Source organism: Bos indicus, chromosome 28, assembly GCF_029378745.1.
Source record: "Bos indicus isolate NIAB-ARS_2022 breed Sahiwal x Tharparkar chromosome 28, NIAB-ARS_B.indTharparkar_mat_pri_1.0, whole genome shotgun sequence".
In the NCBI taxonomy this organism is placed as follows: Eukaryota; Metazoa; Chordata; class Mammalia; order Artiodactyla; family Bovidae; genus Bos; species Bos indicus.
In genome coordinates, this window is record NC_091787.1 from 4232586 (window position 1) to 4256034 (window position 23449).

The window sequence follows — 23449 nt, forward strand, 5'->3', positions numbered from 1 at the left end:
TCATGAACTTTAAGCCTCCCCCTGATGCCCCAGTGGCCAGCACTGGTGACGCAGTGGTGTGACGTATCAGCATTTCCAACGCTTGTGCTGGGCTCCCTGCTTCCCCCGGACACTGCCACCACTAGGCACCCACTGCCCTTCTCTTTAACGTACAGTTTCCACCTGACTCCTGGCCTACGCAGGAATTCTGGTGTTGGCTCTAGTTTCAGATGCTCATTTCTCTGCATATAAGTTGAACTTTTTTCTGTGTCTCACAGTTAAGCTATAGCTACAGGTTATGGGTGACTTTGTTGGGAAGATAATGAAAGAGATTCAGATTAGGCAGCAACTAAGATTCCTTGGAAAGCCAGAGGCTCAAGTACTTCCCCTTAAGTATGAACACACAAGCAAGAATGGTCAGACCTGGGAGGAAAACTTCTAACCTGACAAAAAATTAAAACAAAAATTTTAAAAATGTTAAATACTGTATCTACTAAATGGAACAGGTTTTCATATATTTTAAAAATTTCGAGGAAAAAAGAGTTCTTGAAAATTAAAAATGTGACAGCACATGTGAAACCCTTGGAGAACTGGCAATGAGGTATCTTCAAAGCAAAGGACAAAGGCACACAGTGGTAGCTGACAGTGGCAGGCTCACACGTGAGGTGGACTGTTTGGACAACCGTTCAGTTCAGTCGCTCAGTCATGTCCAACTCTTCACGACCCCATAAACTGCAGCACACCAGGCTTCCCTGTCCCTGTCTGGACAACAGGAGTTCAGAAAGAGCAGAGAAGATGGAGGGGAGAAATAATTTAAGAAAATGTCCCCAAATGTAGGGCATGAGTTTACAGTTCGCATGCCTCTCGTAGTGGCTGAGAACAGGCATGCTGTCACAGCCCTGGGGACACGAAACTATTCTGTGAGTGTCCACATAGGAAAAGCAGAAATAGGAATGGCTCAGATTTCTCAGCATCCACACTGCAACGTGGAACCTAGGCAATGCCTTCAAAATTCTGAAGGATAATTATTTCCGAGCTAGAATTCTAAACTCAGGCAAATTACCAATTAAATGTGAGAGTTAAAAAAAAGAAAATTTACCTCCCAGGTACTCTTTCACAGAAAGTACTGAAGGACATGCTACACCAGATTGAGGAAGTAAGCCAAGAGAGTAGAAGACGCAGGACCCAGGAAGCGAAGACCTACAGAAAGGAGCGACAGGACCTCCAAAACAACGTGGCAGGAGGTCAGGGGAGACAGCTGTGTTCCAGGCAGACAGCCCCACCACACGAGGCTCCTGCAGGTTGGAGGCCTTGGGGGTTTGAAACGGAAGATCATGCAAGACTTTAAGAAAAAAGTAAACTATAAAAGTCATCATGATTTATTCTACATCTCACCTTTGAATAGCACAAATACTTTTTTTCCTTTTGCTTTGGCTGTGTCACATGGCATGCGGGATCTAGTTCCTAAACCAGGAATGGAACTCTTTCCCCCTGCAGTGGAAGCACAGATTCTTAATCACTGGCCCACCAGGGAAGGATCACCAGGGATGTCCCAAATAGTCTTTGACTATTCATGTGATCTAAAGTTACAAGATAGTTATGTAAGGAGGTCAGGGAGGTATGGTAGAGGCAGAGGAGGGCTGGAGAGACACCTGTATTCTTACCTCCCACGTACGGAAGTTCAGAGATAATGAATAATCTAGAATGTGGCAATGCAACTGTATTATTTAGAACTAACTGGGCACAAATGGAGAAGGAAATGGCAACCCACTCCACTATTCTTGTCTGAAAAATCCCATGGACACAGGAGGCTGGCGGGCTACAGTCCATGTGGTCACAAGAGACAGACACCACTGAGTGACTAAGCACAGCAATTGGGCACATACCCAAAAAATCACTTAAAAGAGTTAAAATCTTTTCTCAGGGGAAGAACACAAGGGGCTGTTTTTCTTACCAAGCCTCACATAAAACAAGCTGACTTAACCTACAACTGCACTGTAACTTTGACTTAAAAAAAACTGTAATGCTATTCTATAGAAGACCATAGAAATAAGACAATTTTGGCAGAAAAAGGCCTATCTCAATAAATATAGACCTCATCCAGTAACTTCTTATCCAGTAACGTCTATAACACCTGTTCAGAGCTCAGAAATGATCCATTTGATAAGAAGCTGCCTGCAGCTGTTCAGGCCCTCTGTGTCTTATGACCTGGTTTATATTTAAGTGTTTTCTACTTGTAAAACTCTTCCCAGCTCATGAGGCCAGGCCCTTTATACATATCATTGGTCCAATGGTGTGTCCTTGAGCACTGCCATGTTCCAGGTGAAATTTACTTTCTGGTGATCATGAAAAAGCAAGAGAGTGGCAGAGAAACATCTATTTCTGCTTTATTGACTATGCCAAAGCCTTTGACTGTGTGGATCACAATAAACTGTGGGAAATTCTTCAATAGATGGGAATACCAGACCACCTGAGCTGCCTCTTGAGAAATCTGTATGCAGGTCAGGAAGCAACAGTTAGAACTGGACATGGAACAACAGACTGGTTCCAAATAGGAAAAGGAGTACGTCAAGGCTGTATATTGTCACCCTGCTTATTTAACTTATATGCAGAGTACCTCATGAGAAATGCTGGGCTGGAGGAAGCATAAGCTGGAATCAAGATTGCCTGGAGAAATATCAATAACCTCAGATATGCAGACACCACACTTATGGCAGAAAGTGAAAAACTAAAGAGCCTCTTGATGAAAGTGAAAGAGGAGAGTGAAAAAGTTGGCTTAAAGCTCAACATTCAGAAAACTATCATGGCATCTGGTCCCATTACTTCATGGGAAATAGATGGGGAAACAGTGGAAACAGTGGCTGATTTTGGGGGCTCCAAAATCACTGCAGATGGTGATTGCAGTCATGAAATTAAAAGACGCTTACTCCTTGGAAGGAAAGTTCTGACCAACCTAGATAGCATATTCAAAAGCAGAGACATTACTTTGTCAACAAAGGTCCAACTAGTCAAGGCTATGGTGTTTCCAGTAGTCATGTATGGATGTGACGGTTGGACGATAAAGAAAGCTGAGCTCCAAAGAATTGATGCTTTTGAACTGTGGTGTTGGAGAAGACTCTTGAGAGTCCCTTGGACTGCAAGGAGATCCAACCAGTCCATCCTAAAGGAAATCAGTCCTGGGTGTTCATTGTAAAGACTGATGTTGAAGCTGAAACTCCAATACTTTGGCCACCTGATGCGAAGAGCTGACTCATTTGAAAAGACCCTGATGTTGGTAAAGATTGAAGGCAGGAGGAGAAGAGGATGACAGAGGATGAGATGGTTAGATGGCATCACTGACTCAATGGACATGAGTCTAGGTTCTGGGAGTTGGTGATGGACAGGGAAGCCTGGAGTGCTGCAGTTCATGGAGTCACAGAGTCGGACATGACTGAGTGACTGAACTGAACTGATCATGAAAAGACTCTGCCTTAAAATCAACAGCAGAATCTGGGGAGTGCATTCTTGACAGTAAGAGGCCTAAGAGCCTATTCCTGAAGCAGTGGAGACTGGGTACTTCTAAAAACCCAGGTACAATTATTAAATATATGGCATAACTACATATAATTGCCATCCACAACCAAGATAGAGCTCACATTCTCAGACCCTCTGCATCTTGAGAATACTCTGTGTTTCACTTGGGTTGTGCACAACTAACTCTCTGTAAGACTGGAGCCACTGTGTTTATTTTCAGATGCAAAAGGCTCCGAAGGTCACACAATTCAGTGGTTGCATCAGAACTAAACAGATCTGTCAATCCTGTCTGTGCTCTTTTTGCCACAACACCAAAAATAATCAGTTTTCATCCCTAACTCACACTGGCCCTCCCCTTTAATCCATTCAGCTATATTTTAGTAGAATTTTACAAATGCCCTAAGGGAAAGTCGCTCAGTTGTGTCTGACTCTTTGTGACCCCATGGACTTCTTCAGGCCAGAATACTGGAGTGGGGTTCCTTTCCCTTCTCCAGTGGATCTTCTCGACCCAGGAATCGAACCAGGGTCTCTTGCACTGCAGGCGGATTCTTTACCAACTGAGCTATTGAGGGAAGCCCTAAGATAGGTTGAAACATAACAAAAACACCACACCAAAAAATATTTTAAATAAGAGGTAAATGAATATGTATATTGACCTCATGTTGTAAACAGCTCTTTAGTTCATGACCACACCGATTATACTTTTCTGCATATATACACACAGGATACCTGTGACAGTTAAGAGATAAACCTCATGGCCCTTTGTTTCTGCAGCAGAGGAGCAACACAGATTGGCTCAATAGTGTATTAGAGTCATTAAAAAAAAATCCTATCAAAAGGGCAAGAACCTAAATGTTGAGAATACAAACACAGAGCTCATGGATCCCATGGACAGTCCAGCTACTCCCAGGATTGCTGAACTTGTCACACTCCATGTTTGCTGTTCTCTTTCCCTTGTTATCATTTATAAAAAGTAGTACCAAATGCTCTGGGCTAAGCCAGAGATGAGTGAGAGAAAAACACAGTATCTGATGGAGGAGCCCATTAAGAAAGTCAGTAGTATATGATAAAGAATCAAAAAACAACAAGAGACAGGTGGAAATAAGCATAATTTTTTTCAAGAACATTTATACATCTGTTTAATTAGATTAGCTTTACAAGCATTTTGAGAGCTTTTTCATAATGAAACACTGCTTTTCAAATTACATGACTTTATAGTCTATCTGTATGTAAATCCTGAAATTCTTTGCCTGCTGTTGATAAAGGTCTGTGTTTTACAGCTGGTTAATATGTTGAATAAAAACAGTATTAGAAGCTTTATCTTTTACCAGGATTAAACACATATAGGCCACAAATAGTTTTAAATTTTGTTTTATATAGAGTCCTGCTTGGTGACAAGTTAACAGTCCCACTAACATGAAAAGAACAGATTTTAAATGGATATTAAAAGAAATGGCTATCCTGATTTCTCCATCCTTTCACAACAATCTCCAAGAAATTATAAACTTTTCCAGAAACAAACAAAAAAAACCCACAACAAAATTTAAAACCTGTCAGGCAAGCACAACCCACAGACAGTAGAATCGGACACTTTGCACAACTGCAGAAATACATATCTGAATGACACAGGGGCTCCCAGATTAAAAGGCTGTTATTGTACACCTTGACAAACAAACCTCCCACCAACATCACATAATTTCTACTCAACCTAAAAATAATAGCGGTTTTGAGCTGTGGCCTAAGGCAGTGCACCGCACTGCAGACCAGGCTGGGGCGGGAGGGGAGAGCGGGGGCAGAGGCACTTACTGTTGAGATGCTGCATTGTACTAATGTTATCCGGGACTAGGAAGGAAGTAGAACAAAACTGCAGTGGGTGAGGAAAACCAGCAATCACTACAATTGTCTCCTGCAAGCTCTCCGAAGTGAGATCACAGTACTGAATATTTAATCCCACCCTAAATCCATGCTGCCAGTTCACTAAACAACTTTTTTTCATGTTTTACATGAACAGTAGCAATCTTTTAATAAAAATTACTGAGCTTTCCATAGAAAAGGTCTCTAACTGAATACAAACTATACAGATGCTAAAACTGTCATAGGTTGAAATATACAGAAATATTTCTGTACACTCACATTATTTTGGCAAAGAAGATCAAGGACAGAGATAGAAAACTGAAGTGGGCCAGGTCTTACACCCATAATTCATGCAAAATACAGATACCACCTTTTGGGCTTTGCTAAACAGCCTAGGAAACTCAAGTCTAAGACATCCATCCTAACTGAGGTGTTACGTAACTCAAGTCTGGGAGGACTTACGTGATTTTGTAGGATTCCCTCTTTTTTCTGAAAAATAAAAAAGAAGACTCATAGAAGTTATCTGGTTTTTTGCTTCGTGCTTTGATTTTTAAGCCGAACATCCATCTTTCAGTACTGACGGAGAGCACCGCCTCTAGGGAGTGCACCAGCAGTGGCCTGAGGAGTCACTGATGTTAAGTCTGTAACAACACCATTCGGTCTGGAGGCACAGTCTCCCCCTGACGCTACCCAACAGGAATGAGGTTCTGATCTGCTGGCCAGATGGGCACAGAAGTAGGAAGAAAACAGCAAAACTCAAAAGTACAATCAACCTGACGGGAAGCACAAGGAAAAGTCTAGGAAAGGGGACAGTACGTTCTACATCTATAGGCTGTACCTGAAAGCAGAAGAAAGCCCTTTATTTTGGGAACTTGATGCTGAGGAGAACCTCAAGTTCATTTAGTGCCAGTCACTGTAGTTTTTTGTGTTTTTTTTTTTTTTTTTTAATGTAACTTAAAAGATAAAACCTTTTTACTGTGTATTTTTCTTATAAAACATGAACTAAAAGTTACTGGTAGTAAATGGTAAAGTAAACAGTGACGGTTTTACTGTTATGTTTCACTATTAACAATGTCAGAAAAACAGCAGCAGCAGTCTTTTAGGAGTTCAAATTAGTGTAAGGATTACAAAACAATCTGATTTTTCAGTTGGTGATTAAAGTGCTCCTTTTCTTATTTTAAGTAAAAACAAAATTAATCATTAGTCACTGGCAACAATCATTATAAGAGGCTTTTCAGGGCAAAATTTAATAGTACGAAGAGGTTTACAAAAATAGATTGATGCTATTTTGGGAAATAATACTGTAATTTTTTCTCAATTCAGTTTTGATAAATTGTACCTGATTATACAAAAATTATTTCAAATTCAAACTTGACTATATAAAAAAAGGGAGAGATGAAATGAACTCAGCTAGATGACAGATCTGGTAAAATATAAGAATGAAAAAAATTCTACCTAGGGCACTTATTTCATGTCCAGATGTAAACACCACTTTCAGTTGGTAACTCATATTCCTCCCATCACAGGTCTGGAGTCAATCATGCAGTACAAAGCCACACAGTCAAAATCTTTGTTTTGATGCAACACAAAAAAGTCGTTTCTGTTTCCTTAAACTGCCAACTGGTTGTCTATTTTTCTTTATCCCATTTATTTGTATTCACAAGTTAACAAAGAGCGTCAATAATTATTGTAGGTGAAGTGGGGTATTGCTGATGAAAGGCTCTATAAGACGTCTTTACTGATCGAATCAGAAGGTTTATTGAGTTCAACCCTCACACCTTTTTCACCTGCAAAGTAAAAAAAAAAAAAATTCATTCATTCATTAAGTACCAGAGAGCTTCTGTTCCTGCATCCCACTGAGCTCCTAACAGTGTGCACAGCATTTCAACTTGCAAACACACATCATTTGAGAGTCATCACACCCAGATTCCCAAAAGTTACCCTCAGGGTTGATTACGGTAAATGCAGGGACTCTGGACTAGTAAACCTTCAATGGGAAAAACCACTTTCTACACAGGGATAATGATTTTTGTCTTTTTTTTTTGAAAAACAAACTGAATTGCTATAAAATATTAATAGCAGTGTGTTCAGCCTCACTGAAAGCACACTACTAGGCTTCTGTCACAACAGTGACTTTGAAAATAAACAGAAACTCGTGAATATTCAATTTTTATAGTTTTATAGAAGGCTGATGTGGGATTATCCATGGCTGGTGACAGTACAGGTAGTCAAATCAGTAATGTGAACTGGAGCAGATTTGTGAGATACAAAGTGGGGTTAAAGAAGAGACAGGTCGGCAGTCCATCTGCTGGAAACCTCAGGCCCAAGTGCTCCAGGAGGGCATCCACAAGCGGGGGTGACTAGACGCCACTTGCAGATTGGACTCCGCATGCCTGTCAGATCCACTGACTACAGCATCTCAATTCATCTCCTTTGCGTTAATTTTCTTCATATCCACATTTAACGTGGGAGTTCTGGATTATTCTCCAGAGCATATACATCTAAAGAGGAAAGGATATTACCTTTCTTCCATGGGGAGAATGAGATGAAGACAGCCTATGACTGAGAAGGATAATCACAGAAAACTCAGTTTGCTCAAACCATTTCCCCAGATTGCTCTGTTTCAAACTTGCCTCACCTTTGGGCAATTTTGATGGTTAAAGGTGACTTAAGAGCAGCCTTCTTCTAAATAGAGGAATTAAGAATCTGACAAAAACAAAGAGCAAGGCTTCTGGCTCGTGGACAGCACCGCTTGGCTGCGGAGTCTCTTCCTTCTAGGGTACCCAGGCCCCAAATGTTTACCTGTTAGATATTTTACTTTAGCTCGCGCTCTCTCATCTGCATCAAAATACCAAACAGTTATTGCGTACCTAAAAGAAAATTTAGAACAGGGTAAGAATGAGCACACTGGGAGGAAAAAAGGGAATGCTCTTGCAAAGATCTAGTAAAACTCATCATGGCAAAACAACACCTAACTTGGAGTGAATGACATCAGGTGATACGTGGGCACAGTATCACTTGGATAACCCACTTATCCAAGAACCCCAACGGTCAAGAGCATAACACAGAGGCAGGACTAGCTCAAATTAACACTGCAGAGTTTGTGACTTTTTATGGTTTTCTTAGTACCTACATAACCGGTTTATTATCTGTTTTGCAAGCCTATAGCAGATTAGAAACAGACACCAAGAAGGAAAGAGTGGCTGTCAGAGAAAAAGCATGTTATCAATAGCGTTCCAGAAGAAAAGAACAGAAACAGGAGGACACCAGAGCAGAGGCCTGCAGAGCAGGGGAGAGTGGGCACTCTCAGCAACATCAGAGGATGTCACTACACTCGTAACAACAAAGAGTCATGACAGGCGTTTATAATTTTACAACCTGGAGTCATCAAGAAAGTTCGATCATGCGAAGAATTTTTTAGGATTTTAATCAAAACAATTGTACTATGTCTTGTTTCATTTTTCTGAAAATTTCAATCATTTGGAACATCTCATTTGACAAATGAATGAAGACTCTCGTTTAATAAAGACCACAAAGCGCTTAGTTACACTTTTTGGTACTAAAAATGCAGAAAATCTGCAAACACCACAGGGAGTGAAAGCATGTTGGAAAGGATCAGCTCCTTAGAAGAATGCAGCAATCAGTAAAGTGTCCTGCAGATTCTGGCCTGTATTCACTGGGAAAAAACAATACTGATCAAATGAACCAGCAAACTGTCTGCAGTCAAGAGTCAAAGGCAGAGCAGAGGCAGAGCCTGGGAGGCTGGAAAGGGACAGAGCCGAGGTCAAGCTCGGCTCCAGAGATCCAGCCCCTATCCTATCACACAGGTGGCCATGGCAATGGGGAAGGTACACAAATATTTTCCTCTGTCTTTTGCACCCGCCCCAAACTCTTAGTTCCTCAGTAATCAGAGTTCAGCTATCTGCATCAGGTCCCTGCACTGTCCAAGGCCTTCCCAGAAGACAGCTGTAAACCACCACACATCACTGTTTCTCCTGCCTCATCCCCTATCTCTTTAGATTCCTCCTCCACATATCTGCCTCTGCTCTGACTCCACAGCCTCGCCCTTTCCTCCCAGCCTTGCCAATACTGTCTACTCCTTGCTTCTCCTCACTCCAGGCCCAGCAGCTACACTAGACCAATCGATTCCAATGTAAGACCACTTTTTCCTCCTCCAAACTCCTGGAGCGACCCATAATTGCATGGCATCTATTCATTACCTAAAATGTTCACTCTATCTCCACTGAGAAAGGATACACCACATCACATTCAAGACTCAATACAAAGGAAGATCAATGAAGCAGTTTCAAGTTCAGAAATGATTTTTAAGAAGCAGTTGGGGCTGAGATGGGCACTGGGGTGATGGAAGGAGAGACAGGATCCAGGACAGAGTCTGCGATGTGATGGGATCCCCGGGTTCCACCCAAGAGCTCTTACGGCCTCAAGTCACACCACTCAGCCCGCTACTCACTAAGATGCATAAGGGCTGAGGCAACACGGCTCAGAAAGAAGGAAGGAGGGACAGGTGACAAAACCTTCACCGTCTGAACCTCATGAAATAATACAACATCACTGTCAAGAGGCAGCTCTTCCTGTGTTTCTAAGGGATCTCACCAGATCTAAGCCACTGTGTGCCAGTAATTCACTATAATGTCCCAAATCCCTTCTATAATGAAAAACAGGTATTGAAAAAGTACAGCTTTTTTTTTTTAAACAAATATATATTTTGCTAACAATGTAACATCTTCCATTTTAATAGTCTACATATTTTAATTAGGTCATGGTAAATGGTAAAAAAAAACTTTAAGAATACAGTAAAAAATTGGTTTAGAAAATGAAACCTTATAGAAAGAGTATAAAGCAGAAAATGCAAAAAACAGTATAAGCCTAAAAGATGCTGTATATTAAAGCAGAAGGGTAATTTTTTTTAACACACCTTTTCTCTACTTCTCTTTGCTGTATTCTTTTTTCTCTACACTTCCACTCTCTGATTATGTATTTTTCTACCCTGTATCATTTTTCCATACCATCCCTCTGCCCCCCACTTCTGCTGGACCCCCTTTAACAAAGCTGCCCTTTCTCTTCTCTGCCTAGTCCTTATTCCCCACGTGAATACTCTCACCAGGTCTGAGAATGGATACTAGTTAAGAGATGCACAAACCAAGGAGACAGGCCTGGGAAGACAAGAACCCTGAGCCTCCCCGTCTCACCCTAGACAAGGAGGGGCTGCACAGAGACTCAAAGACATTTGGGACTAACTGTGAACACCCTTATAAAATCATTCAGATTAAAACAGTCATGACTGAAGCCTTATGATAAAGGTAACTGAAGGACAGGAAGATATTCATTAGAAAACGTTCACGTTTATGCTATTGAGCCCCTCCTATCTTACTATGCTCTTTACCAATTTTTTTTTTCCTTTAAAGGAATACTACCTTGTAGCATATGCTGGTTGTACTTCATGAGGGTTGCGACGGTCAGACCAGAAAAACAGCAGTCTATCAAATTTGGGTTCAATGTCAGCAAACTGGGCTTTGCCTTCTGGAAAAATTCGAAGTATACCTCCACTTACCTAGGAAAGGAGCCAAATATGTAAATATGAGCAACCAAGAATGCAACAAAATTAAATTTAGGGGGAAAAGACCACTTCAGTAAATCGAGTCTTAACTGTTCACATAACATCTCAATTAATAATGTCTGGAATTGAGATTTCAAGTACATGCAGAGATACAAGGAAAAATTCATTCCTTGTTTTAGGGAATTTTGTAAATATTTGATGAAACAGATGAATATTCTCTGAACTCAAAAGTCTTAAAGTGACACTTGAAAGTCTGAAAAACTAGTAAGCATTCCTTATTTATGTACGGTGATGACTTGCTTTACCTACTCTTTTTTCAAATCATTCTGAAGAAAATTACTACAAATGATTGTGTCAAAGAAATAGTTCACCATATTTTAAAAGTTCAACAGATAATATTAATAGAGCAGTCTTATTTAAGGAACTCAATCTATCAGGAGAAAGTGTCATTTATCATCAGCACTGGGCCTATATAATTGAACTCGTCCACAGAGGGCCACTACCATTTACCCCAGTAGGTATCTGTCTCTACGGGAGACCAGAGGAACTCCCCATGCATTCTGATACCGACTCTTCCAGGATCTGTTGCTGGCCCTTGCTGCAGTTCAGTTCAGTCGCTCAGTTGTGTCCGACTCTTTGCGACCCCATGAATCGCAGCACGCCAGGCCTCCCTGTCCATCACCAACTCCCAGAGTTCACCCAAACCCACGTCCATCGAGTCGGTGATGCCATCCAGCCATCTCATCCTCTGCCGTCCCCTTCTCCTCCTGCCCCCAATCCCTCCCAGCATCAGGGTCTTTTCCAATAGTTAACTCTTCACATGAGGTGGCCAAAGTACTGGAGTTTCAGCTTCAGCATCAGTCCTTTCAATGAACACCCAGGACTGATCTCCTTTAGGATGGACTGGTTGGATCTCCTTGCAGTCCAAGGGACTCTCAAGAGTCTTCTCCAACACCAGAGTTCAAAAGCATCAGTTCTTCGGTGCTCAGCTTTCTTCACAGTCCAACTTTCACATCCATACATGACCACTGGAAAAACCACAGCCTTGACTATATGGACCTTTGTTGGCAAAGTAATGTCTCTGCTTTTGAATATGCTATCTAGGTTGGTCATAACTTTCCTTCCAAAGAGTGTCTTTTAATTTCATGGCTGCAATCATCATCTGCAGTGATTTTGGAGCCCCCCAAAATAAAGTCTGACACTCTTTCCACTGTTTCCCCATCTATTTCCCAAGTAGGGAACAATTCAGACAGATGTCATTGTGGTGATTATAATCTTGGCAGGACTTAAGCAAGGTAACCCCCACCCAACTGAGTAACTCTTTACTCTTGAAAAACTAAACTCCTAACAAGCAGACTCCTGAATTGAACGGAATGTTGATACTTGATCAAGACACTGTGGAGGCTGAGCCTATTCCTCAGTTCCACAACAGTCAGAGAAGCTGTTCACCAGGCTCATAGTCAAGTGAGTTAGATTCAAGCTACTTGGTGCCCTTGCCCGCCTTCTGCAGGTTCAAGCATTGCCCTGAGAGGCTCCCAGGGCACTTGTGAACATCTAAAGGGGGTCTAGACTGTGACAGACAGCGTACCTTCTTTTCTCTTCCTGCTTCTCTCTGTCCTTCCCCTGGAGTCAATGGGAATAGAGATAGGTTTTAAAGCTTCCTATCTTCCTCTGCAAGGAGATCCAACCAGTCCATTTTGAAGGAGATCAGCCCTGGGGTTTCTTTGGAAGGAATGATGCTAAAGCTGAAACTCCAGTACTCTGGCCACCTCATGTGAAGAGTTGACTCACTGGAAAAGACTCTGATGCTGGGAGGGATTGAGGGCAGGAGGAGAAGGGGATGACAGAGGCTGAGATGGATGGCATCACTGACTCGATGGACGTGAGTCTGAGTGAACTCTGGGCGTTGGTGATGGACAGGGAGGCCTGGTGTGCTGCGATTCATGGGGTCGCAAAGAGTCAGACACGACTGAGCGACTGAACTGATTTTCCTCTGGGAAGCGTTCCCTGACTCCCGCATCAGGTAGCCTTGCCATGTGTTCCCACAGCAATCTGTCCCGCACTTGGTATAACCAACTGTAATCACCAGTCCATCTGGTCTGCACCCTCCACTGGAGCCCAGCTCTGTGAGGGAGAGCTCCATTTCTGCTCGGTTTCCAGTGCCCACAGCACCCTCTGGTACAGTGTACTTATTCAGAGCAAAATCTTGCAAGGAAAGTTTTCAGTTTTACATATAAAAGCACTGAAGACTTTTCTCTGCTTATGTACTAATTTAAAAATTATATACTGATGACCTTAGATAGGTCATATAAAGGATCAGCCTAGAAAGAACCTAGACTCTAACAAAATGTGGAAGAGTTGATCAAACATATTTCTAATTTTCTAGAGATTTACAAAATGTGAAAAAAAAATGTTAAGTTTTAACTAAATTTACACCAGTTGTTTTGTATGTTGAGCTCAAGGTGAATTAACAATTTCTTGATTTCAAACTTTGAAAGTTTTAACAAAAAAACCTCAAAATATACTAGCAATAAAACTTACCTCCATTTTGAACTTAGAGTATAGGACAGAGGAAATTCTTTCTTTTCAAAAAACAACAATATTTTTTATTTTTAACTGCTTGTCACACTTCTATAATATTCTTGCATTTGTTACTTGCTCTTTAAAAAAAAAAATTCATTCGTTTTATCTTTGGCTGTGCTGGGTCTTGGCTTCTGTGCACAGGCTTCCTCCAGCTGTGGAGAGTGAGGGCCACTCCCTAGTTATGGAGCGTGGGCTTCTCATTACAGTGGCTTCTCTTGCAGAGTACAGGCTCTAGGGCGCATGAGCACAGTAGCTGTGGCTCCCCAGCTCCAGGGGACAGGCTCAGGAGTTGCACGGGCTTAGGTGCTCCACGGCACGTGAGACCTTCCTAGACCAGGGATTGAACCTGTGTCTCCTGCATTGGCAGGCGGATTTGTTACCGCTGAGCCCCCAGGAAAGCCTTGTTACTTGTTCTTTATTTATTCATTTTATCGAGGTATAGTTGATTGACAATATTGTAATAGTTTCAGAGGTACAGCAAAGTGACTTGGTTACACATATATATGTATTTTCCTATACTCTTTCCTGAAAATTCTTTTCCACTATAGTTTATTATAAGATATTGGATACAGCTTCCTCTACTAAAAGTAAATCCTTGTTTATCTTATATATGGTAGTGTATACCTCTTAATCTCATCCTCCCAATTTATCCCTCCCCACCTTCCCCTTTGTTAACCACAAGTTTGTTTTCTAAGTCTGAATCTATTTCTAAATATTTTGTAAATAAGTTCATTTGTAGTATTTTTAGATTGTACACATAAATCATACATAATAATATTTGTCATTCTCTTCTGACTTACTCTGCTTAGCATGATAATCTCTAGGACCATCCGTGTTGCTGCAGATGGCAGTTTCATTCTCATGGCTGAATAGCGTTCCCTTGTAAGGACTTCTCTGCCCATTATCTGCTGGTAGATGCTCAGGCTGCTTCCATGTCCCGGCTACTGCAAACAGTGTTGCTAGGAACACTGGGGGTGCATGTATCTTTTTGAATTAGAGTTTTCATCTTTTTTGGATATATGTCCAGCAGTGGGATTGCAGGATCATATGGTAACTCTTCTAGTTTTTAAAGGATCCTCCATATTGTTTTCCAGAGTGGCTCCACCAATTTACATTCCCACCAACAGTGTAGGAGCGTTCCCTTTTCTCCACACCCTCTCCAGCATTTATTATTTGTAGACTTTTTGATGATGGCCATTCTGACCATTTTGTGAGGTGTTACCTCATTGTACTTCTGATTTGCATTTCTCTAATAACTAGTAATGTTGAGCATTTTTTCACTTGTCTATTGGCCATATGAATGTCTTCTTTGGAGAAATGCCTATTTAGGTTTTCTGCCATTTTCTGACTGGGTTTTTGTTGTCATTATCGAATTGTATGAACTGTTTGTGTATCTGGAAATTAAGCCTTTGTCAGTCACACTGTTTGCAAATATTTTCTCCCAGTCCATAAGTTGTATTTTTGTTTTAAGTTTGACTAAGTCGTATTTATTTTTGCTTTTGTTTCTATTGCCTTGGGAGACTGACCTAAGAAAACACTGGTACAATTTATGTCAGAGAATATACTGCCTATGTTCTCTAAGTTTTATGGTGTCATGTTTTATATTTAAGTCTTTAAGCCATTTTGAGTTTATTTTTGTGTATGGTGTGAAGGAGTGTTCTATTATGTGTGTGTGTGTGTGTGTGTGTGTGTGTATATAAAATATAGCAACTTCACTGATTTACATGCATCTGTCCAGCTTTCTTAACACCATCTGCTGAAGAGACTGTTTTTTCCTCCATTGCAAATTCTTGCCTCCTTTGTCAAAGATTAATTGACTGTAGACGTGTGGATTTATTTCTGAGCTCTCTATTCTATTCCATGGATCCACATGTCTGTGTCTGTGCTAATACCATGCTGCTTTGACTACTATAGATTTACAGCACTGCCTGAAGTCTGGAAGGGCTGTGCCTCCAACTTTGTTCTATTTCCTCAAGATTGCTTTGGCAATTCTATATAAATTTTAGGATTACGTGTTCTAGTTCTGTGAAAAATGTCATGGGTAATCTGATAGGGATTGCATTAAATCTGTAGATTGCTTTAGGTAGTATGGCCATTTTAACTATATTAATTCTTCCAATCCAAGAGCATGGGATATCTTCCCTTTTCTTTGCATCATCACTGATTTCCTTAATCAGAGTTTTATAAGCCTTAGCATATAGATTAGGTATATTTCTAGATACATATTTTCTGACGTGATCTTAAACAGGATTTTTTCTACCTTCTCTTTTCACTGTTGGCATAAAGAAATGCAACAGACTTCTATATATCAATCTTATACCCTGCCACCTTATTGAATTCATTTATTAGTTCTAATAGTTTTTGTATGGAGTCTTTAAGGTTTTCTACAAGAGTATCAAGGACAGAGGATATTCTTTAAATCAGTATGGTACAGAAAGATTACTGGATCACTAAGTTTTAGGATATGCTTTTAGAACAGGACTAAGTTTTTGGACATTTAGGACCTGGTGATTTTCATTTATGCATATGTATGTGTGGCGAAGGAAGGTGTTTTAAAGGTTATTTGATTTTTAAAAATTACCATGGCTACACAAGTGTGTTCACTCTGTGAAAATCCACTGGGCTATATATTATGTTCACTTTTCTATTTTGCTTCAATATATGTAAATAAAAAAGATTTTAGAGAAATCAACCAAAATTAGTTTATACAATCTCCAATGCAATCATACATGACACATTTCTGAAGTTTAAATCTTTTAAACTTAAGTGAAACTAAGGCTGATATTCAGGGAATATATTTTTGAAACAACAGAGATTAGGTGTATTGTACATTCTGACTGTACCATAGAATCTGTCAGTATTGATAAACTTCATAATCAGAGAAAGAAGTCCTGTCTCCAACAGTCTAACAACTCAATGCCAAACAACATCTCTGCAACAATGCAAAAAATAAAATGTAGGCGTTAAATAGCAAATAATTCTTAATAATCATTTATACATAATCTCCCTCAAAAGTCGTAATAGAGCAAAAAATTCTCATAAGTGTTTTGGGTATTATTTTAACAAAAGATACTTCTGTAAAAGTTAAATTTTGGATGAATGCTTCAATATCCAAAATAAGGGAATCTACTTTTTGAGCTATATTAGTATCTGTTTCATTTTAATAAAGATCCACCCCTAATACCTTACAGTAAAGCATATCTAAGGAGAAATGTTTAACTGTTCCACATTTTAAAGTCAGTCTCACCTATGAGGAGTATTTGTGAGAAAAGAACACCTGTAAGATAAAAAATAAATGCTCAATTAGGTGGCATACCTTGGCATCCCAGTCTTTATTAAGATAATATATACATGTCACACATCTTCCATCTCCATTTGGATTATCGACATGACGTACGTAACCTGTTCCATTGCCAGGGTAACAAGCAACCATGGCCTGTAACAATAATAATAATAATAATAATAAATTTAATAGTCCAACTATGAGTAAAAAGGGAAAACAGCTTATAACAAAGATCTCTGATTTTTGGCTATTCTGACTTACATTTAAATTCTTTCTCTAGTAAAAAATCATGTTTGTAGATAAGAAGAAGTAAAGACCTTCTACATTTATGTGTATAAAAAGCACAGGGTAGGCTGGTGAACAATGCAAGGTCTGGAGAACTGTCTCACAGTGATGGGAAGAGCTGACATGGAAGGATCAGAGAGACTGCAGAAAGGCCTCTCTTTTGTGACCTTTATTCATGCTGATAATCAAGATCAAGTGGGCTTTGTCCTGCTCCATGGAAGATGGCCATTCTCCCTGAGCTCACCACAGAACATCTATGTTACCATTTGACAGTCACAAACCACCTCCAACACTGTCTCTGAGTGGAACCAATTTGGAAAGACACAATTTAGAAGATCAATGCTGAACATTAACTCATTTAATATTAATGAGACTAAATGACAAATTAGCATGTAACACGCCCCTCTGTTAAGGAAACTGAGGCCCAGGACGGTTAATGTTCTTAATGACACATGACAGGAGATCAAGTATGAATGTGGGCAATCTGGCTTCAGAACCCAAGTTACTGACACTACACTATGTTATTCATGTAACACACCGCTATACTCGTGTGTGTTGGGGGTCAGGGGGTGGAGAGTGAAAAAAGAAGACTGCTAGCTGGCTATTGCAGTTTGCTTCCAGGAGAAAAACAAAAACCAGGTTGACTAAGGTGGCAAGGTAGGATGTATTGTGAAGGCAGAAAACCAACAGGGTTTGCTCATGGACTGGAAGTGGAGAAAAAGGAGAGTGAAGGATGATTCTGCTGTTTCCAGCCTATGTAACTGAATGAATGGAGTATTTACTAAAAACAAAAAAAAAAACCCAGAAATACTAGGTGAAAGAGTTAACACCATGCACAGGGTGCAAGAGGAGCTTCCCAGCAGGGGTCCTGATAAGCCAGATATTCCAGAGTAGAACAAAACTGAAGACACTATGATTATGCTTCAGAATGAGAAGTTTGTGTTAGGCTCTTCTACATTGTTCTCCTTTAGGGTTCTATGGCGGTACCTAGGGGTGACTGATAGGCAGTCCAGAAAAATGTTGTTCAGTCGCTAAGTCATGTCCGACTCTTTGCAACCCCAGAGACCCATAAAATGACAAGAGACCAAACAAACAGGTCTTGCCCCAACCCTCAACTGGGATACCATTTATCTGGTTCCACTGAATTCCAAGCGAGACTTTTTGGAAAAAATAAAAGATGTAATAAAAGTTTTAAACAACTGTATTAATTAAATTTTATAATCCTGAAGTAGCTCAGTTACCTCCACCTAAATGTATTATCTGAGGGGCCATTATCACCGGAGCCTTGTCTGCTGTTCCCTAGAGCCCTTTAGCTCTGCTCTGGTGACAGGGACACCACGGAGTGAAGAGAAAGGAAGGCAGGGGAAGGGAGTCAGTGCTACACAGGGCCTGCCTGTTTGCTGACTCAACCTGTCTATAGCAGCCATAGCAAAGGCAGCAGGACATTATTACAACTGTAAAAAGGATAAGATGAGAAACCCCACAACCCAGCAAACTAGAAGGCCTACTGATAATCAGAGCTAAATGCAGGTGGCTATAAAACGAGTAATGTATAAAAGAGAAAGAAGCAAGAGGATCCTACTCCCAGAAGACAGACAAGCCCTTCTGTGCCTACAACTAGAGACTCTAAGAGGAGAAGGGAAAACCAAGCACAGCCAGAAAAAGCAGATCACCTTGGAAAACCTGAAACCTGAAGGAGTCAAACTCCTAGAGCTTCTGGGGAAAGATAAATACTGCAGGAAACATGCAAAGATTTGGGAGGGTAATGAATTCACTCAAATATCCGCATGGCCTAAACACGACACAATGAAACGCACTGAGCAATTCACGCATGTCCTGAAACTCCTCCCCACTTGGAGTCTAAAAAACATAAAAAGACATTTCTATAAAATCTCATGAAATCTAGAAGCTGTTATGTTTAAAATAAGTATTCACATTTAAAGAAATGTGAATTTAAACAAAGTTATCCTTAGCTACAATTTGGACTATCAAAATTTTAAGTTTCTTAAATGTTACACAGTGCTTATAGGTTTTATATAACATTTATGCTTTATGTCTTAATTGATAATTTTGTTTTCTAGGTATATTATATATATATATATATTTGTGTAAAAAAGACTATTGCTATTCTTGATTTTTTTTAATATACAGGTTCTTGTTCACAATACTTTTAATAAATTCATCTTCTCTTAATCTCTTGGTAAAACAATAACAACTCATTCCACACCTGGTTTTACCTGCTTGAGACCATTATTAGTCTAGAAGTCATTAGCAGTATTAAAAAGTATTATGAAATACCTACAAAATCCCACTACAAAAAGGGTCAGTATGGTATGTCTGAAAGGGCTTAGCTGGAAAGAAAGAAAACACCAGGCACTTGCAAATCAACTGATAAACTGAATAGTACAGATAAGAAACAGAAAAGGAATTCGGAAGAAAGGAATTATTCATGTGGGATAAAATAAAAGGACAAGGCTCTGAGCTACACATGACCTTGGCTCACCTTTAAAGGACAGGTGTGATTTGGAAAGGTAAAGGGATAAAAAAACCAACAGTACGGGCATGGCAAACACAGGAAACAGCTGAGTGACAGCAAGGTCGTTTATAATGGTCTGCTTTGTCACTTAATAACTAATTAAGCAGGTAAAGTTAATTTGGCACAAATAAGATGAAATCTTGAAAATTCAGCAGAGGAAGAGCAACAGTGAGCCACTGTGGTCCTTGTGCAGGGATGGCTACAATGAAAGCTTTGAAGAAGGCAGATTCCTTATTCTAGGATTTATATGAAAGATTATGTAAGTAAGATAAAGGACATTGCTATGATCTGAATGTTTCCATCCCTGCATAGATTCATAGGCTGAAACTCTGAAGCCCCGAATATTTAAGAGGTGGAACCTTTGAGAGCCACTGAGGTCACAAGCAGGGAGCCCTCATGAATGGATAAGTGCTCTTACAAAAGGGCTCTGAGAGTAACCCTGACCCTTCCTCCTTGCGAGGACACAGCCAGAAGTGGCTATGAACCAGGAAAGGGGCTTCACCAGACAGTGGCGAGCATGGTCACCTTGATCTTGAGCCTGCCAGCCTCTAGAACTGTAAGCAATACATTTCCGTGTTTATAAGCTACTCAGTCTGTGTTATTTTGCTATAGCAGCCCAAATGGATTAAGACATACCTATACCTATAAAGACAGCAGAAAATTCAGCAGAGGAAGAAGGCATACCTATAAAGGATAAAATTGTTTCAAGAGATTTACACTGTATATAGTGGTCCTAAGGATAAGGAAAGTCACTGAAGTCTATCAAGTAAAACAACTATCTCTAGAGATTTGAGGAGGACTGGAGTGCTACTCCCTGGGTATTCTTCTATCCTTTCTGAGGAGTAGCAGACATGACCTCACACTCCCATGAGGGCTAGGCTGGAAGACAGTGGAAAAGACTCGACATTGCCTGAAAAAGAAACAATGCAATTGCCTGCTCTACCATTCTGAGGCACATTCCTAATCTGACATGTCTTTGAGACACCAATTTTAAACATTTCAGTTTCTCGTTGGGAAAAACCTATTTAAACATAAGCAAAACAATTAAATGCTATTTTTTTCCCTTTTTGACATGAAAATATACATGATTGAAGATGTTCTTAGGATAAGAAAAACCATAAATTTGTTTTTTACTCTTAAGAATAAAAGGAAGGAAGAGGTTTGTGGTACCTCTCTGGAATCTGAAGACATTTATTTCTGGCATTGGAAGGCTTGTATTCAATATGAAGTTGAACCAGGAAACTCACTTTTTTTCCTTCTTGAACTGAATTATTTTAAAACACTGATTCAAAGCTAAGAAAAGTAAAATTTTATGGCTAACAAAGTATTATTTTTTACCTGGAATGTGGGGAAAAGCTTTACTATTTGAAAATTTATTCTATTAAAATACACTGTCCCAGGTCTACAGCCCTCTGCCCTTTGCAGACACAGACAGTTAACGTTTAGTAAGCACTCACCATAAGCCAGGCAAGGATCATCCCGTTCACTCCTCACAACAAACTTATGAGGTAGGTCCAATTAATCTCTTCATTTTGGAGATTAGAAAACATAGCTATAATGAGAATGAAAACCTTGCCAAACGTCACAGAGATGCTGAGGAGTCTGGAGGAGAAAACCGCCTGCTTTACGTCCTCCTCAGTTCCTGCTTCCAGAAAGGCTGTGTTCAGTCCGAGTGAAGAGTTCAGGTGAACCAGGAGCCGGCTCCTGAGGGACTCCCCACCGGCCACAACAACAGACGGACACATACACACGCACGCACACACGCGTGCATGCACGAGGTTCAGTTGTCCCACGCGCTTTGGGAGGTCTCCTTCAACTCTGCATTACTGCTCTGAAGTCTCTTCCTCCTCCATTCCCACAGCACAGGTACCCACCACGAGCACTATCATTCGGGTTTACGCAACTCTAGCTCAAATATGGGGGGACACATATCATTGCAAGAACTAGACTAAAAACGAGTTGGTATCTACTATAATCTTATTCCTTAAACTGCAGATTTCAATTATACTTGTTTAGGTAATCTTATTTCCTAAAAGATATAACTAAAAACTTTGTAAAATTATGAATTTTGTTCACTGTATTAATTAGCCTGTTAAACAGAGGTGATAAGGAAGGACAATCCATAGGCATTTAAAAATTTAAATCTCTTGACTTATTTGCTAAACTTTAATGTTATAAATAACATACAGTGTTAGTTGCTCAGTTGTGTCCAACTCTTTACAACTCTATGGATTGTAGCTGGCCAGGCTCCTCTATCCATGGAATTTTCCAGGGAAGAATACTGCAGTGGGTTGCCATTTCCTTCTCCAGGGGATCCTCCCCACCCAGGGATTGAACCTAGGTCTCCTGCATTGCAGGCAGATTCTCAAATTCTTTACCATCTGAGCTGGTGGGAAATCCCAATTTATGAGATTTTTCATATTTTTACTTGCTGTTTCATTCTTTTGTCAACTGCTTACTCACATCCTTTATTCACTTTCCTAATGGGTTATTCATCACTTCTCTCTTGATCTTTGAGAGATCTTTAAGTATAAATCTTCTATCATATGATAAAACGACAATTTCAACATTTTTATATTCCTATAGAATATTTAATACGAGCTAGTTATAATTTGTATACAAAGGCCGAGTATAATCATATTAATTATAAATTAAAGTTTTAAAAAGTCCAAGAGACTCCTCTGACCATACTCATCGGAATGAAATGCAGGGGGAAAAAGGAAAGATAATATAATAGTATTGCTACAAATTACTCCTTAAATAGCCCAAGAATGATAGGCTGTTTAATTCAATACCAGACACACTATTTTCCTTCTTGGGCCCTAATTCTAGCCTGAGAGAAAACAACTCCAATATACATTTAAAAATCAACTTACTTAAGAGCAATGTTTCAACAGGTAGTGTATTCATCTTTAATGAGGCCTTACTGCACTCTTCCCTTTTAGCAAGGAATTGATAAAATTCTACTTTACATGTCAGGAACTGGTCTGTGGAGCAGTTTATATTTGGGCTGCCTGGCTCTGCTGTCAGAGGAGACCTGTGATTTGTTAGCCTCGGCTGCAAGCTCACCAGCTCTGCACAGCCCTTCCTCAGGTCCCCAGGCCAGGCTTTGCAGTTATGCCATTCACCCACAGCACCTGAGGAGGAGGACCGAGCAACCTCTCCCCACAAGGAGGCAGGGGTCCAGGCAGGCCTCAGCTTGATCTCCAGGAGAGACACTATTGCATTCCAGCCCCGGCAGGAAGGCGCTCTGCTAAGACACGGTCTCTGACAGCTGTGGCAAACTTGTTTTATTAATAAAATAATTCTCCGGCAAGCTTGCAATTTAGCATTCAAACAAAGAAAACAAACAAAACCCCCAGCTGCTGAACATTACCAACAATAATTTCAGCACCTCTTAAGGCCCACAGAACAGGCAGTGCACTAAGCCTGGGGATACAGAGATGAAAAGTTCAACACCTGCTTCCTGAAATTCCAGAGTCTGGAAGAGAGGTGTGATTTAAACTATGTAAGTTATTTCAGCATAGAGAGTGTTGATTTGCTTTGATGGAATGGAGGACTTGAATTAGAGGGTCCTATTATTCATCCTGGATCATTAGTGAACATCTGCAAAACCACTCCAGGACAGAGTTACTGATTAATGATGAAAGCTTCTAATCAAAAACCTCAGGTAAGCCCTCGATCCTTATCTCTTTTCAAATCGACAGATGTTGGTAATTAGCATAACAGGTATTAGAAATGATGACAGTATAGAAGAGCGGTGAATAAGCTATGTGGTTTGGTTAGATACCACACAGGGACCACTGCTCTTACATGAGTACATGCATAGGAGTCTAAT

At 40.2% G+C, this 23449-nt stretch overlaps 1 protein-coding gene across 2 annotated transcripts in view; it reads right to left on the minus strand.

Annotated features, from left to right (window-relative positions):
* Positions 1-4588: 4588 nt before the first annotated feature.
* EGLN1 (egl-9 family hypoxia inducible factor 1) overlaps positions 4589-23449 on the minus strand; it is a 63124-nt gene continuing 44263 nt past the window's right edge. Inside the window, exons 2-5 of one of the 2 annotated variants that reach the window (XM_070782213.1) lie at positions 16824-16943; positions 10782-10918; positions 8149-8216; positions 4589-7133 (exon numbers count right to left, since the gene is read on the minus strand). In XM_070782213.1, coding sequence (XP_070638314.1) covers positions 7069-7133; positions 8149-8216; positions 10782-10918; positions 16824-16943 — 390 coding nt within the window. In that variant the 3' untranslated portion in view covers positions 4589-7068. The remainder of the gene's footprint in view (positions 7134-8148; positions 8217-10781; positions 10919-16823; positions 16944-23449) is intronic. The other variant, XM_070782214.1, reaches the window with a different exon arrangement.